This window comes from Leptopilina heterotoma, unplaced genomic scaffold, assembly GCF_015476425.1.
Source record: "Leptopilina heterotoma isolate Lh14 unplaced genomic scaffold, ASM1547642v1 Lhet_180, whole genome shotgun sequence".
Taxonomy (NCBI): domain Eukaryota; kingdom Metazoa; phylum Arthropoda; class Insecta; order Hymenoptera; family Figitidae; genus Leptopilina; species Leptopilina heterotoma.
The window spans coordinates 1463120-1479701 of NW_025110897.1; the positions used below are offsets into that span (position 1 = coordinate 1463120).

The following is a 16582-nucleotide window of genomic DNA, read 5'->3' on the forward strand; positions in this document are numbered from 1 at the left end:
AAAACAATAATTGTTTATTGAAACGCTAAAAAATAATAATTATTATAAAAACTTTTACTATAATTATATAGAACGTAGAATACGAAAATTTCACCAAAATTAAGTTTATTTTTTAATGTAGTGTTTACTTTTAAATACAAACATTTTTTATAACATTTTTTATATTAAAGAAACAATAGAAAATATCCTTTTCCTTTTGCACGAGGTGAAACTGTAATATTTTTTATTCATTAGACCATGTATTTTCGTAAAATAACTATTTTTAATTGTGTACCATAATATACCCCCTGTAAATGCTGAACTTTCATTTTTTTGGATTTTACTCTTAACATGCTTAATAGAAAGCTTAATAGAAATAGCCCATCGCGTACACATCATCATAACTAAATTGCAAACACTTAGCAAGCACTTCTTTTTACAGATCTCCCTCTAGTGTCAACAACATTTTTTTCTGTTTAACTAATTTTATGAATACTCTAGACAAAGTATTCACTTATAACATTGCACTTTCTTTATCGGCAATATGTCGAACAACAATTACACCAAGTACCTTTAAATAATTTTAAATGAAAATTTTATAAATTGAAAACTGGCTTGTATCATAATAGCTCCCGGTGTACCAGAATAGCCCCCGTCGACGGTACATTTATTTCAAAATTAAAAAACTTCTAATATCAAACATTATTACTAGGCGTCAGGCTAAAGTTGAAATACTCACTTTTTGAGTTTTGCTTCTGCGTACACATGACCTTAAGGCCATGTTATTCAGTGTGACGTATTTCCATAGTAAAGTATATTGGTCACGTGGACACAGAATAACATGTTTTTTATATGGGTTAATATATATATGTTATAACATGCTGTACAACATGAAACATGATAGGTGTGCAATATATATTAGCTAGAAAAAGAATAAAATAATAAATCTAATAAAATAAATAAAAAATAATAATAATCTTTTCAATTAAATAAAATAATAACTTTTTCTATTACTTTTTGTGATTAATATGCTTTCCATTTATTTTTAAAAAAGTTTTCGTTTCACAATCATGGACTTATTACAAAATTAAAGTTACTATAAATACATAAAAAGTAAATGATATAAAGATACGCTGAACCAAATAGTTTCTCATCTACATAAATTTTATCTCTTAGAGATTTTTCGAATTTTTATTTTTATGGATTTACTGCCAGAAGTACATTCACCCTTTTACATTTTTATTCGTAATTTTTATTGAGTTTTCATCAGTATAAAAAAATTTAAAAATATATGGAAATAAAAAAAGTGAAATAAAAAATTGTTATTGCTGTCTAATAAAACGATAAAAAGTAACTCAGAAGATTGAGTAAAAGGGTCAATTTAGTCTAATTTACACAATCTAAATGCAATTTTTATAAGTAAAGGAGAAATCATAGAATTATAATCCAAATGCTTCAGTGAAAAAGAATCAGTCTTTGAATTTTAAAACTCTCTAAAATAAATTTAAATATTATTATTAATACTTAATTCTAAATTCTCTTCTTAAGGTGTTGTATGAATAGTTGTATCACAAGCGTATAAAAATAACTATTCAATATAGTATCTACTCCTCGGAACTGTCAAAATCAGAAAATGGATCTAACTCGGGCAATGGAACATCCATTTGATTCAAACGACTTTCTCGAGACTGGACTTCTTCTTGCACAATGGGTACTGGTTCATTATCTAAAGAAGTAAGTTCCAAATTAATAAAGCTTTTAAAATAAATTAACTACTTTAAGAGTAATTAGTATTAAAAACGGTACCGGAGAGAAATCCTTCATCTTCATCTGAACAAGAAAATGGTCTCTTGCTTGAATTAAGAAATTCTTGATAGACGTCATTATCTATAGCATAATAACATTAAAAACATAAAATTTACATTTTTTACCAATAAAAACTTCAATTAAAATTACATAAGAGAACAAATAATAACTTACTTAATATTAAACCAAAAAGTACCTTACTGACGACGTAGAAGTCTACAACGTTTATCAAAGAAAATTTTTTTTTTTAAAATAGAAGATTTAACTTACAGAGATCAAAAGAAAAGTCACAAACACAACAGAAAGCAAATATCGAAACTCAAAATTCCAAAAAATTACTTTTTTTAAAAACTTTAAAATAACAACTATATGTATGCAAACCATACCAAAATGACAACGGCATATGTCAGATCCACAATTATAATTTGACCAAGGATTCTTTTGTTGTTTACTACTCCTAGTAAGTACCTTAATATGCAAATATAATTTCAAAAAAATTGCTGCCCGGAAACTATCAGTTTCTTGCCCTCAAAAATCGAAAAAATAGGTAAAAATAAAGAAAAAAAATTGTGAAAATTAGAGTTATCAATTGACCAAAGATTTTATTTTTGGTATAGGCTTCTAGTGGGCCTCCTAACATTCTTACACAATTTCAAAATATTCGATACACGGAAACTCTAAATTTTTTTCCCCAAAATTCGAAAAATTAGTAAAAATAAAGAAAATTTTTTTGAAAATTAGAGTTATTAATTGACCAAGGATTTTATTTTTTTTAGATGGCTCCTATTGAGTCTCCTAACATTCCTACACAATTTCAAAAAAATCGCTGCCCGGAAACTCTAAATTTTTTTCCCTCAAGAATAAAAAAATTAGTTAAAAACAAAGAAAAAAATTTTGGAAATTAAAGTTATCAATTGACCAAGGATTTTATTTTTGGTAATTGCTCCTGGTAAGTCTTCTAACATTCCTACACAATTTCAAAATATCGCTGTCCGGAAACTCTCCATTTTTTGCCCTAAAATATCGAAAAATTAGTTAAAAACAAAGAAAAAAATTTTGGAAATTAAAGTTATCAGTTGACCAAGTATTTTATTTTTGGTAATCGCTCCTGGTGAGTCTTCTAACATTCCTACACAATTTTAAAAAAATGGCTGCCTGGAAACTTTTAATTTTTTGCCCTCAAATATCGATAAATTAGTAAAAAATAATGAAAAAAATTGTGAAAATTAGAGTTATTAATTGACCAAGGATTTTATTTTTCGTAATAGCTCCTAGTGAGTCTTCCTAATCATCCTGGAGAATTTCTAAAAAATTGCTGCCTGGAAACTCTCATTTTCTTGCCCTCAAAAATGGAAAAATTGATATAAATATAGAAAAAAAATTTCAAAATTTGAGTTATGAATTGACCAAGGATTTTATTTTTGAAAATTACTCCTAGTAAGTCTCCTAATATTCCTACAGAATTTCAAAAAAAATTTGTATCCTAATAAGGATAATAATAATAAGGATAATAATATAATAAAATATGGTATCCTCTTAATATAATCAACTGAAAATGTACTGAAAGAAAAGAATGAAAAAAATTTCTATTCCGAAAGATAAAAAATCAGTATTGAAGTGACAATTTCTTTCTAACATTAAGAAACCGTGTACAAATTGCGTAAGGACTATTTTCCGAATTTTTAACATCCCTCCCCTTAGAGCCTTACGTAATTTGTAAATGGTACAAACATTAACTCTGCAATGATTGACGCTGTACAGCGGCGTCGTATTACAAAAAAAACCCATTTAAAACCGCTTCTGATGAATTTCTCCTTTTCCGAAAATTGTATATTTACGTAATATTAATACGGCCCTAGCAGCAGAATATTTTTGGTAATAGACAACGCTGTTCGCAATGGTTCGCAACTTTACTTTGGAGTGGGGAGGAGGGGTAACTCATCACCGACCAATTGCAGCGCTTGTTTTTCGCACTAGCACCTTCGTAAAGAAAAGGGGAAGTAAAGTTGAAACAGAAGTTTTTCATAAGGAAATAATCTTTTTTGGAAAGTCTCTTGTGTGGCCCACGTGCTTCTTTTTACGATCGTTTTTTACGAAATTAATTATTATTTGCATTGTGTTTTTCATTCACTATTTATTTTTGTGTTTCTTATTATGTTACAAAAATAATTTTTATTTGCATTGTGTGTTTTTCATTTATTATTTATTTTTGTGTTTCTTATTTCGTAGAGATTTTAAGTACTTTTTATTTTTTTTTACTTTTTGTATAGAGTTAAGAGTTGTTTCTTTTATTCTTTTCTTAGTTTATAGTTTGTAGTTTTAATTATTTTTATTATTTTTGTACATTTTTGCTTATTTTAGATTATTTAATTTATTTTTTTAATATTTTGTAAGTGAATATTAGAAGTGTAAAATGTCTAACCAACTGCTTTTGAAAACAGCATTAGAAATCCTTGTAAAAAACAATAAAAAGAAAGAGAATATTCAGTTATCATCTATTCTTATGGATCAGGTAAATATATTTCATCAATATTGTGTAGTTATAATTATGTTTAAACAAAGTTTTGAATTTAGGTATGTCAATCTCAAAATTTAAATTTTTTTCCATTATATAAAAGTACAATAATTCTTTATAATATTTATTATTAATTATTATTATTATTATTAACACGATATATAGGTATATATAAATACGTTTATTTTAGTATATTATTATACCTTCATATTTATGTTTCTCTAATATTTTCTGTTTTTTTATAAAAATTGATAAATCGTTTTTAAAAGTCTTTAAAAAAACTTTTTAAAAAACTGTCCAATAAAGTGTTCCTTTAATATTTTCTTTTTCTTTAATAAAAATTGATAAATTGATTTTTAAAGTCGAAAAGGGATCTAAATAACGAATTCACTTAGATCCTTCTTCCACAATGCAAAATGTTTATAGAGAGGAAAATGTTTCCTTGACTCGGAGTGATCGTTTATTAAAAAACGACTGAGTGATAAAATCATCTCTACTCTTGCAAAATGTTTATATTCATAAATAAAATTCAGGCATCACAGTTAGTCCCCTTTTTCCCTTTTATCCCCTTATTTCAATTTTATCACCTTTTTCACCTTTTTTGCTTATTTATCGCCTTTTCTTGTTACTTTTTCTAATTAAAAATAAGGAAAAATAATTAATTATCATTAAAATAATTAAAATATTATTATTAATAGTTTTTTCAAGAGAAACAAAAATTTTTATACATAATCTTCAATTTTTTTCCATTTCTGACCATAATTTTTTTTTAATAACTTAATTCTTGAAGAACTGTATCATAAAATTTAGGTATTACTTAGAAATTATTTAATAAATAATTTTATTTATACATTTCAAAATAAATTGAATTTTAAAAGAGTTTCGTTTACAATTTTCCTAAATAGATGAACTTCAAAAGATTTTTATTTCTTTAATAACATTTCAATTTTGAATGAATTTGATTAAAAATTCTAAAGAACTTAAATATTTGCAAAAATTTTCAAAACTTCAATTATTCATGTATATATATATATATATATTTAATTAATTATTAAAAAGAAGGAATTAACGAGGAATTTCAGTTAAAAACACTAAAAAAATTTTGAATTTTAGAGAAGTTTGAAATAATTGTAAAAATTCAATTATTTTCGAAAATAATAAAATTCTTTGCAAACATTCAATTATATTCAAAAATTTAAAGAAATTCTCGTCAAAATTTCAATTCTCTTTATAAATAATAAAATTCTTCTCCGAAATTAAATTATTTTCAAAAATTTTAATAAAATTCGTGCAAAAATTTCAATTATTTACAAAAATTATCCTTAATTCAATGATATTCAATATCTACTATTTTAATAAAATTTTTCAAAACAATTTAATTATTTCAAAAAAAATTTATTAAAATTCTAGGCAAACGTTTAGTTATTTTAAAAAATAATAAAATAATTTCACAGGAATTCTATTATTTACAAATTTTTTATAAATTATTAATTTTTTTTTAAATAATTGAATTCTCGTAGAATTTTGTAATAGAAATTGATTTAAAAGTGAATTTGAGTTAAAATTTTACATAACAATTGATTATTAAAAGCATTATAGCGTGAATTTTTATAAGTAATTGAATTTTGAAAAAGTTTCAAATTGAAATCTTTGGAACTCTGAAATTTTTATTTTTTTAAATAACAATTCTGTAGAATTAATTTTTTTCAAAAAGTTTAATTAAAATTATTTGACGTTTTTATTTTCAAATATATATTTAATTGAACACGGAAAAAAATGAGTTTGCTGTAATATGGATAGCGAATTTTTAGCTATTACAGCTAATAATTAGCTGTTTTAGCAAAAAAGTTAGCTATTTTAGCTAATTATTAGCTGCATTAGCTAATAATAATTGCTATCCATATAATAGCAATTAAGGTTAGCTAAGGTAGCTAAAAATCAGCTGAAATAGCTAACTATTTTTCCCCGTGAAGAATTTCCGAAAAATTGATGAAATTTCGTAAAATTGAATTGTAAACAAATACTTTTGAAAATTCTCAGAAGTTTTTAAAATTATTGTAAATAATTGATTTAAAGAAGAATTTTATTTAAAAATTCCAGAAAATAATAATTGAATTGAAATGATGAATATAATTTTGAAGTATAAACGAATAAATTTTTGATCCCCTTTTGAGGGAAAAAATGACCCTTTTCACCTTTTTTGAGGAAAAAAGGTACTGTGATGCCTGAAATTATTGAGGATCCCGAAGTTGGTATCGAAGCTCAGCATAAAAATCTATGTTTATTATTTTTAGTGATAAAATTTTAACTAAGTGAGAAAAGAAATTTTATTTTAAAAGTTATATAACAAAATGGCGACGGTAAAATTTCATATTCAAAATTGACTAATTTTTTATTGGATATTTTTTTTATTCCCAAACTTAAACTTTTCAAAAAATTTATTTAACCGTTTTGGTTATAAAAAATAATAGTCAATTTCGAATAATTTGTTATAAAATTAAAAAAAAATGTTTTCCATTCTTTAATATGCATTTAAACTTAAAAAAGTAAATCCTACTCCTTTTTCCATTTTCTCAAAACAAATCATCAAAAATATATCTCTTTTTTTGCCTCTAGAGTTGTGGTTTTCCCTATTTATATTTTCTTAATTAAAACTATTTAATATAATGCATCAAAACAACTTTGTTTTATCAGTTCATAACCATAACAAATAATATGCGAAAGGAAAATTCTCTAATGTGAAGATTATTTTACTTGTCGAACATTTTCTTCAAATATTGGATGTTATTAGGCTGTTTTTGTAAATAAGAATAAAATATGATAAGAAAGATTATATTAATATGCAATATTTTCGTTGATTTAAAATTTAATTATTGTAAAACATTTTTAAATTGATATAAAAAATAAAGTTAGAAATGACCGCTACAACTAAACATTTAAAAGTGTTTTATAAAAATTAGTTTTAATAATAGCAAATCCTTTTACATGTCACTGTGCACTTATCATTTTCAGACTTCTCTGCAAAATATCAGCTAAATCCATTTAACCTTCACGCTACCTTGTAGTAGCCAAGCAATACAAATTTTGCATATTTTTTTAAATTTATTTACCAATCTAATCACGATTTTAAATCAATGAACTAATTTCTCCCCACTTTTGAAAAATTAAAAAACAAAATATTACTTTCGATATTTCTTAATTTTAACTGCCATTCTTGAATTTTGTTTTAAGTGTATTAATTGAATAGCAAAATTTCTATACAATTTGAAGCCTATGATACAAATTTTATAAATATATCATAATATTTAGAATTTTAATCAAATATTGGAAAACATCTATTTTACCAGTAAAAAAACAGTTGTGTATTTTCCAGTGAAAGAACATAGCAAAATTGTATTAATACAGTGCCTAAAAATAAAGAAGATTATACAAAAAAGACTACAAAAATTCTGAAAAAAATTTTACAATTTACTATTATCAGTACAGGGTGGCCACATGCCAGTAAAGTGAGTAAAGTCAGGGAAATGTCAATAAAAAGCAAAATTTTTATTTAAAGTCAGGGAAATGACAAGAAAAAAATTGTTTGTCAGAGAAATCTAGAGGATTGAAATTTTATCGACTTATTTTAAAAAATTTAGACTTTTTCTTCCGGATATTGCAACAAAATATCATATTTCTTACTATTAAGTGTAACTCATTTCAATTTTTATAGTGTGAAAAATAACTATTATCAAATCTTTAAAAATTATTTTTCAATCATTTTTCCATTTAAATTTTTGAAATACATAAAAAAATTTTGATTACTTGATTATTATTATATTGTTTATATTTTTTACAAACTCAATTATTTTTAAAAAGATTTAATCAAATTTCAATTGTTTGAAAATTTTTCAATAACATATAAACAAAAAACTATTATCTTTCAAAAATTACTTTAAAATATATATTTTAAAAAAATTAATTGTAAGAATTTTTATATTATAATTTTTTCAAAATATTGAATACTAACCGGGAATTTAATTTGACCGGAAAAAGCCAGGAATTTTATGTCAAACTGGGAATTTTTTCACTAAATTTAAAAAAGTTGTATTATTTTAATTTATTTTTAAAAAATCGCTTACGTGGTCACTTTTTAGACGTTTATAAGAGGCCGTTCAAAAACTACGTCACACATATAGGAGTGGGGGGGGGTTCAAGCTGTGTGTGACGAAGTGTAAAAAAAAATTTTTTTGTATGTAAAAAATGTGACGAAGGGGGGAGGGGGTAAAATTCAGCCCGAAAATGCGTGACGTAGTTTGTGAATGAACCCTAAGCGTCTTATTTGCCTTCTAAAATGCATTTATTTTGAGGTTATGTTTTTCATTTAAGACGCTCAAATAAGACGCTTATTTACATAAGACGTTTATAAACGTCTAAACATCTTATTTTTAGACGCCATTTTTTGCAGTGTAGCCTATAAAATTCTAGCATTTGATTAAATTTAAATAATTAAAAAGAGTATCAGAAGCGTATAATCCTGCGCGCTGTGTCAATTGCTGTGTCATTTTGCCCGCAGCAACTGAAGCACATGCATTTCACATTCATATGTCAGTTTCTGCGGTAAACAGAATTTAAAGTTAAATAACTTAAAGTAATTTTATTTTAAATGTATATCTTTATAGATAATTGCATCAAGTATTATTCAAAATAATTTTTCTAACATCACAGAAAAAAACTATACTCAAAATGAGTATCATATGATACTCATTTTGAAGTGCAACAAAAATGATACCCCTTCGACTCATTCTGAGTTTCTGGGGAAAAGATTCAAAATGAGTAAAAAGCGGTATCATTTTGGGTTTATGATAAAATTACAATAACATTGGAATAACTGGGAATAATTCTTAAAAATATGAATTAAAATAATTGTTGGTAATGAATAAACACTTTGCACTTGTCAAAACAGTAATACTTGAAGTTGATAATGAAAATAATGATTTATGAAAAATGAAAAACGAATTTTTTGGTTAGACATTTGTGAATTGACTGACAGGGATGGGCAACCATATGTCATTTTACTCATTTTGAGTCACTTGAAGTTGCCCATTACTCATTTAGAGTCACTTGAAGTTGTCGATTACTTATTTTAAGTGCATATGCAATTCTTTTTTATCTGTAGAACTTTTTACTTATGCTGATTTAGAGAGTAGTCCACGTACAAAAAAATCTTAGTAGCGCGAAGGTTAATATATTTAGAGAAAATTGGTCGACAACAAAAAAAAATTAAAATTATGGACATAACGTCACATTTCAACACGAATTGCTCCTTGGATGAGTAATTCGAATTTAGTAAAAATAAAAATTAAAGTCGCAATGTAATGAAGATTATAATATTATATATTAAAATTTGTGCTATTATAATTTGATATAACTGCTTTATACACAATAAAAATCATCGTTAAACTAGTAAATTTATTTTATATTTCAGATTGCCACTAAATTAAAATTAAGTTCTGTGAATTACAACAAGGCACGTATGACAATTAGAAATGCTTTACGCACAAAGGACTTCCAGCGATCTATTGTTTTAGAATACAAAGAAAAGGATGGAAAGATTTGGAGCAGTCTGGACGGAAATATGTCTTTCAGACAATATCGTGTAGATGGGGACGGAAATTGTTTATTTCGCAGTTTTGCGCGCGGTTTATACTCCAACGAAGATTACTACGCAATTATTCCAGAAGAAATCGTTTCTTATGTTGATCAAAACTGGAATGATTTACAGCAAATATTAATGATGACTGATGAAGAAAATCAATTCACACAAAAAAAAGATTACATTGATTATATGATACAGGACACAAAATATGGAACCGACTTTGAAATACTATGTTTCGTGAAGAGATACAACGTATCCGTAAAATTACACGACATACATAACGAAAAGATAAGAGAAGTTTACTGTTTTAGAAATGAAACAAATAATGATAATGAAACACCATGTATTCATCTCTTATTCTTCGGTGAAGACAGAAGATCAGGCCACTTTGATTTTCTAGTTGTTTCAGAAGGAGCCACTATTAAGAACAATCTATTATTAACTACAACAGATAAAATTCAAGAGAAACTAATCAAAACAAAGGATAAAACCAAAAATAATAACTATTCAATTACACAAACAGCAGACAATACCAATTCATTAACGCAAACAACAAACACCAACCATTCATCACCAAAACTCACATGTCAAGAAGAAGACAACATTGAAGAAAAACTCAATGAAACGAAAAAAACAACAAACAATAACGTCAATATAATGAACACAACAGAAAAGTCTAAGAACAAAGAAGCTAATCTCGAAAAGAAGGAAATAATTAATAATAATACATCAATATATGACTTAAATGCAGGCAATTCAAATGCAATGGATTGTGGTCAAGATAACATTGAAGAAAAACTCAACGAAACGAAGAAAACAATAAACAATAACGTCAATTTAATAAATACAACAGAAAAGTCTAAGAATGAACAAACTAATCTCGAAAAGAAGGAAATAATTAATAATGATACATCAATATATGACTTCAAAGAAGACGATTTAAATGAAATGGACTGTAATCCAGATGTCTTTTCGTCAGATGATGATGATGAAGATGATAGTGACAAAGATGATGATGTTGATGAAGATGATGTTAATCAAGATGATACTGATAAAGATGATGATGTTCACAAAGACGATACCAATTCCGAAGATAAGAAGGCAAAGGATTCTAATTCTAATAGAAAAAAGAAAAACGCAAGAAGGGATTTTAATGTACATATTTCGGAAATACCGGTTCCGAACGAAATGTGGTTTAACCCTTTAACGCCCAGTGGTACATACGCTGTACCACAAATGCATTAAAGTCATCATAACTTTGAAACTAATACATATTACTAAAAATTTTAAATTCTTAGCTCTAGTAAAACTCTTCCAGCAGATAATTAAAAAAAACAAAAGTAAAAAAATAATAATAAATAATTAAAATAATAATAAATAAAAAAAGTGTCAAGATACATTTTCTCCTATGACGGACGAAAAAATTTAAAAAAATTAATCAGATTCTTTTAAAACTTGTTACTAGGGGTTTTTGGGGTCGCTGATTACGAATATGAAGTTAAAATTGCAAAATTCAAAATGGCGGATCCAATATGGCGGACAAAAAAAATAAAAAATAATGGGAGATATATGAAACTTGTCACTCGGGGGTTTTTGGGGTCGCTGATTACGAATATGAAGTCAAAATTGCAAAATTCAAAATGGCGGATCCAATATGGAGGACAAAAAAAATAAAAAATAATGGGAGATATATGAAACTTGTCACTCGGGGGTTTTTGGGGTCGCTGATTACGAATATGAAGTCAAAATTGCAAAATTCAAAATGGCGGATCCAATATGGCGGACGAAAAAATAAAAATTAATGGGATTTATATGAAACTTGTCACTCGGGGGTTTTTGGGGTCGCTGATTACGAATATGAAGTCAAAATTGCAAAATTCAAAATGGCGGATACAATATGAAAAACAAAAAAATAACAAATTAATGGGATTTACATTAAATTTGATGCTTTGGGTTTTTGGGGTTTCTGAGGTTAAAATGTTAAGAATCATAATGGTGGATTTAATAGGGCGAATTATGTTTAATAAAAGTAAGAAATTTAATCCATTTGTGAAAGGAAACCTGGAACGCTTGACTCAAACGAAAAAGAACAAATGATAATCAGCTGGCCAATCAATAAAAACAATTGACAACCCTGGAGCGCATGACTTGAATGAAAAAGAATAAATGATAGTCAGCTGGTAACAATATTCAAGTAAATCCTATTTAATTTTTAATTCTTGTCCGCCATTTTGGATCCGCCATTTTGAATTTTGCAATTTTGACTTCATATTCGCAATCAGCGACCCAAAAAACCCCCGAGTGACAAGTTTCATATAAATCCCATTATTTTTTATTTTTTTGTCCGCCATATTGGATCCGCCATTTTAAATTTTGCAATTTCGACTTCATATTCGTAATCAGCGACCCCAAAAACCCCCGAGTGACAAGTTTTATATAAATCCCATTATTTTTTATTTTTTCGTCCGCCATATTGGATCCGCCATTTTGAATTTTGCAATTTTGACTTCAGATTCGTAATCAGCGACCCCAAAAACCATTATATACCAAGTGTGGTTGAAATCGAATCGGTGGAAATAATTCGGGCTTTAAAGGGTTAATTCAGAGAGTAAAGAAATTGTAAGAGCTGACGTCTATTCCGTTTTAAATACCATATTTTTAAATATATTAAGATGCCCATGCACTCTTAGCTTTAACTCATGGAGAGAAAACATCAAAGTCTCTAAAACCATTGTTGTGTATGCCCATTGCTCACACAAGAATGTCCACAAACAGAATTATAAATTTGAAATCACACATTTATATAACCCTATTACAACCTTAAATATTAAAAGCAATAAATAATTTAAAAAATATCACAAAGATAACGGCGAGAAAAAATTTCAACGAATAAGTGGCAAACGAAGAGATTTATTAAAGGATGTTTTAAAACATCAGACACCCCGTATGTATCAATTAGAAGCAGCATCACTCCTGGACAGAGAAATGTGGCACAATGGGCATCCACAACATATGTCGAATATAAAAACTTTACAGAAAGTAAAATCTAAACTTAATAATGCTGATCGATTATCATTAGAAAGCGAAGATTTATCAGATATTTTTCAATTGTATTTATTGCAAAAAATGTTAAACGACCCTTCTTGCGTGTGGTAAGTTTACCACTAAGAGTCATAATGCATTCAAAAAATCAGACTAGAGCAATCAGTGAAAGTAATACAATTAATATCGCTCACAAAGATTCAACAGGAACCTTAGCTAGGAAGTGTGGGGATATGAATAGTAGTAAAGTTATGTATTACTGTATTGTTTGCAAACTAAAAAAGGTAATATTGCCAGCAACTCAGATGTTTACGGTCGAACACGACACAAAGTCTGTAAGTATTTTTCTTAAAGAATACAAAGATTTTATTATTAAAGGATTTCCATGGCCATTCTTCAAGTCAATCGTAGTGGATTGGTCATAGCCTTCTATACACGGGATTACCTTAGAATGGAACAACATGAACGTCACCAATTATTTAATAATGACATATGATTATTCAATTTACAATAAAAAATTAAGTAACGGATTAACAATTCCATTGGTATGCATTGCTCACGTAATGCACCGAATAGCTATTCATATTGATAAGGATTTCCCACATTTGGTAAAAAATAAAGGTTTTTTAATGGATATGTGCAGCTTAATCCTTTTAAGTAGAAATATAGAAGAGTCGGATGTGATATTTTAAGATTTCGTGAAAATTTTATCCACAAAGGATAAAACTAAAGGAGAAACACTATTTCTAATATTGACTGGCATGATTTCATCGACGACAGATAAAAAAATAGATGACTTAGTAATTGAAGTAAATGAAATAGAAAGAGTGATTAATGAATTAAAATTGGACAGGGAATTTGAGATGTTGTACAAAAAAAATGATGCAATTTTCGTAACATCGCCATTTTACAAAAGGTATTACATGCAAGAGGAGAGATTTTAGATAATAGATTTTAGATTTTAGATTTTAGAGAGATTTTAGCAAAGAGGAAGCTCTTATAGAGGACATCACAAATTCGTATTATGCTCCTGATTTCCCTGAATATTGGACAACAGAATTCATGCCATATATTAACATGTGTGGATCGCTTCTTCTTCATCTTGTCGATGACAATATATCTCGAGTTAGTAATGCTTATGTTGAGTCTCACAATAGAGTTATAAAGCACCAAGTTTTTAAGAAACAAAAAATTTTTTTTAATTGGTCAGACTGTTTTTTTTGTAGAAAAAAATGTCAAAGAACTTGTCATCGATAATGAATACGGCATTGATACTGTTAGTAAGGAAAAACAAAAAAAGTCTAAATATCCTGATACAGCATCAAACCTACTTGCAGTAGACGTTTGGAAGAGAGGTAATAAATCAGAGAAAAGGAAGACTACACACATGGAGGGAATTAATTTGCATAAACTTGTGGAAAAAGTTGTGGATTCTCATTAAGATTATTACAATTTGGAAGCGGTATCAGCTGTTAAAAAATATAATAAGAAAATTAGACAAAAAAATAAGAAAAAGGGATAAACAAATAGGCGAGGAAGAAAGAAAATTTTAAAGAAAGAATTAGTGAACATTGATGATGAGATTGGTAATTTTAGTGATACAAAGAATTCTGAAAATGAGATGAATGACAATAAAAACTATGAATATGAGCAAGTTGATATTTTTAAAAATGATGTATCTGAAAATCAAAATTTAATTAAAGACTGCAATTTAAAGAAAAAAACTTTAGGTGCTCCTACAAAAAATAAGAACAAAATAATTAACAAATCTTCACGATGGGAAATGGGAACTATAATAACACATTTAAGTGAGGAGGAAGAAGACACGCAAAAAATTGGAAAGGATGGAAATGTTATTTCAACCGAAAGTCCGAATGAGATTGAAATTACTACAAGTAATGTTATGAAGGATGTCAATTATTACAGTCGTTCCAAGTCTCATTATACTAAAGTTGGAAAATTTATCATCAACAATAATATTCCTTCAACAATTGAAGAAATACACCTAACAGGAAGAGACTTTTTCTCTTTAGTTTCAAAGAATGGTTGGGTCGATGGGCAAATAATCGACACTTTCGCAGTTTGTCAAGAGAAATCGTGGAATAATTCATCTTTTTTATTAACTGATGATACTCAAACAGCTCTTGGAGATTACACACATAAACGACGATTAATAACATCACATTCTTTATATAATTTGAAGAAACAACTAAAAGAGATAATCTTCATGCCCTATTGCTTTGAGTACCATTGGCGGCTGTTAATTATTGATACAAGAAAAGAAATAATAACGTTATTGGATCCATATGAAAAAATTTATGAGGAAGCTACAGATATGAAAAGAGTCTATGGAGAATTTATTAAATTCGTTGACAACTGTGATAAAAACTCTGCGTTTGGGAAATGGAAATCTGTAAACTGGTCAACAAAACTATATGAAGATAAGCGCCCACATCAAAGTAATAAGGATGGATCTAGTTGTGGAGTATTTGTCTCATATTTCATGGATATCATTGGCAAAAACAGATCAATGGATCTTCATTTCAATCCTCAGAATTACCGTAGAGAAATTGCAGATGTAATAGTGAAAAATATTGATTTTAATTTATCGCACTGTGTTTATTGTTTTTCATCAGTCAAAAGACAAAACTTTTTTAACTGTAATCAATGTTCCGGAAAGATCCACATTTCATGCGGTTTCAAAGGTGAAGTAGAAAGTGAAAAAGAAGATGAAAAAGGATATATTTTGGAAATAAGGAAGAAGAAAATATATCCGACCTCATACAAATGTAAGTTATGCACTCGATTTTTAAAGTTCCAATCTTCTTAATAACACTAAGACTAATAATAATAATTCATATAATTCGTTTGCTTTTCGACAAATATTCTTGGTAGTGCGTTATGTTATTGTATATAATAAAGAAATTTCTAGAATTGTTTTTAAATAATTAAAAAATTTATTAGCTTAGAATACTGCATACTTTATAGAGGAAAAATATTCAAGTAAACCATAAAAAAATTGTATCACAAAAAAGCAACATTTATATTTTATTTTGAGAAAAAATATATTAATGAAGAAAGAGAAAAATTTTAATAAAAATGAAAAAAATTCACATATTTTTGTTTTAGGGACCAAAAAACCATAAACCATAAAAAAATTGTATCACAAAAAAGCAACATTTATATTTTATTTTGAGAAAAAATATATTAATGAAGAAAGAGAAAAATTTTAATAAAAATGAAAAAAATTCACATATTTTTGTTTTAGGGACAAAGTAGAAAAAAAGGTATAAAAATTTGACAGAGAAAAAAAAAGATTTTTGCAATTTCATGTTAGAAAAAAAATAAAAATTTGTTTTTAAAGAAGTATATTTATATATTTTTGTATGGACTAAAAAGAAAAAAAAGAATAAGAAGAAAGGAAGAATAAAACTAGATTTATAACCTTTGATGTTAAGGAAAAAACAAGAGGAATGGTAATCAAGAGAAAAATGTATTTCTAAAAATGTAAATTTATATATTTTTACATTAAAGAAAAAGGAAAATGGTAATAAAAGCAGAAAAAATGTTATTACGAAAAGTAAAAAGTGTTATTTAAATAA

General features: G+C 26.8%; 1 protein-coding gene across 1 annotated transcript in view; it reads right to left on the reverse strand.

Annotated features, from left to right (window-relative positions):
• Nucleotides 1–989: 989 nt before the first annotated feature.
• Nucleotides 990–16582, reverse strand: part of LOC122499994 — a 41152-nt gene continuing 25559 nt past the window's right edge. Inside the window, exons 4-5 of the mRNA XM_043608629.1 lie at nt 1786–1866; nt 990–1705 (exon numbers count right to left, since the gene is read on the reverse strand). Coding sequence (XP_043464564.1) covers nt 1584–1705; nt 1786–1866 — 203 coding nt within the window. The 3' untranslated portion in view covers nt 990–1583. The remainder of the gene's footprint in view (nt 1706–1785; nt 1867–16582) is intronic.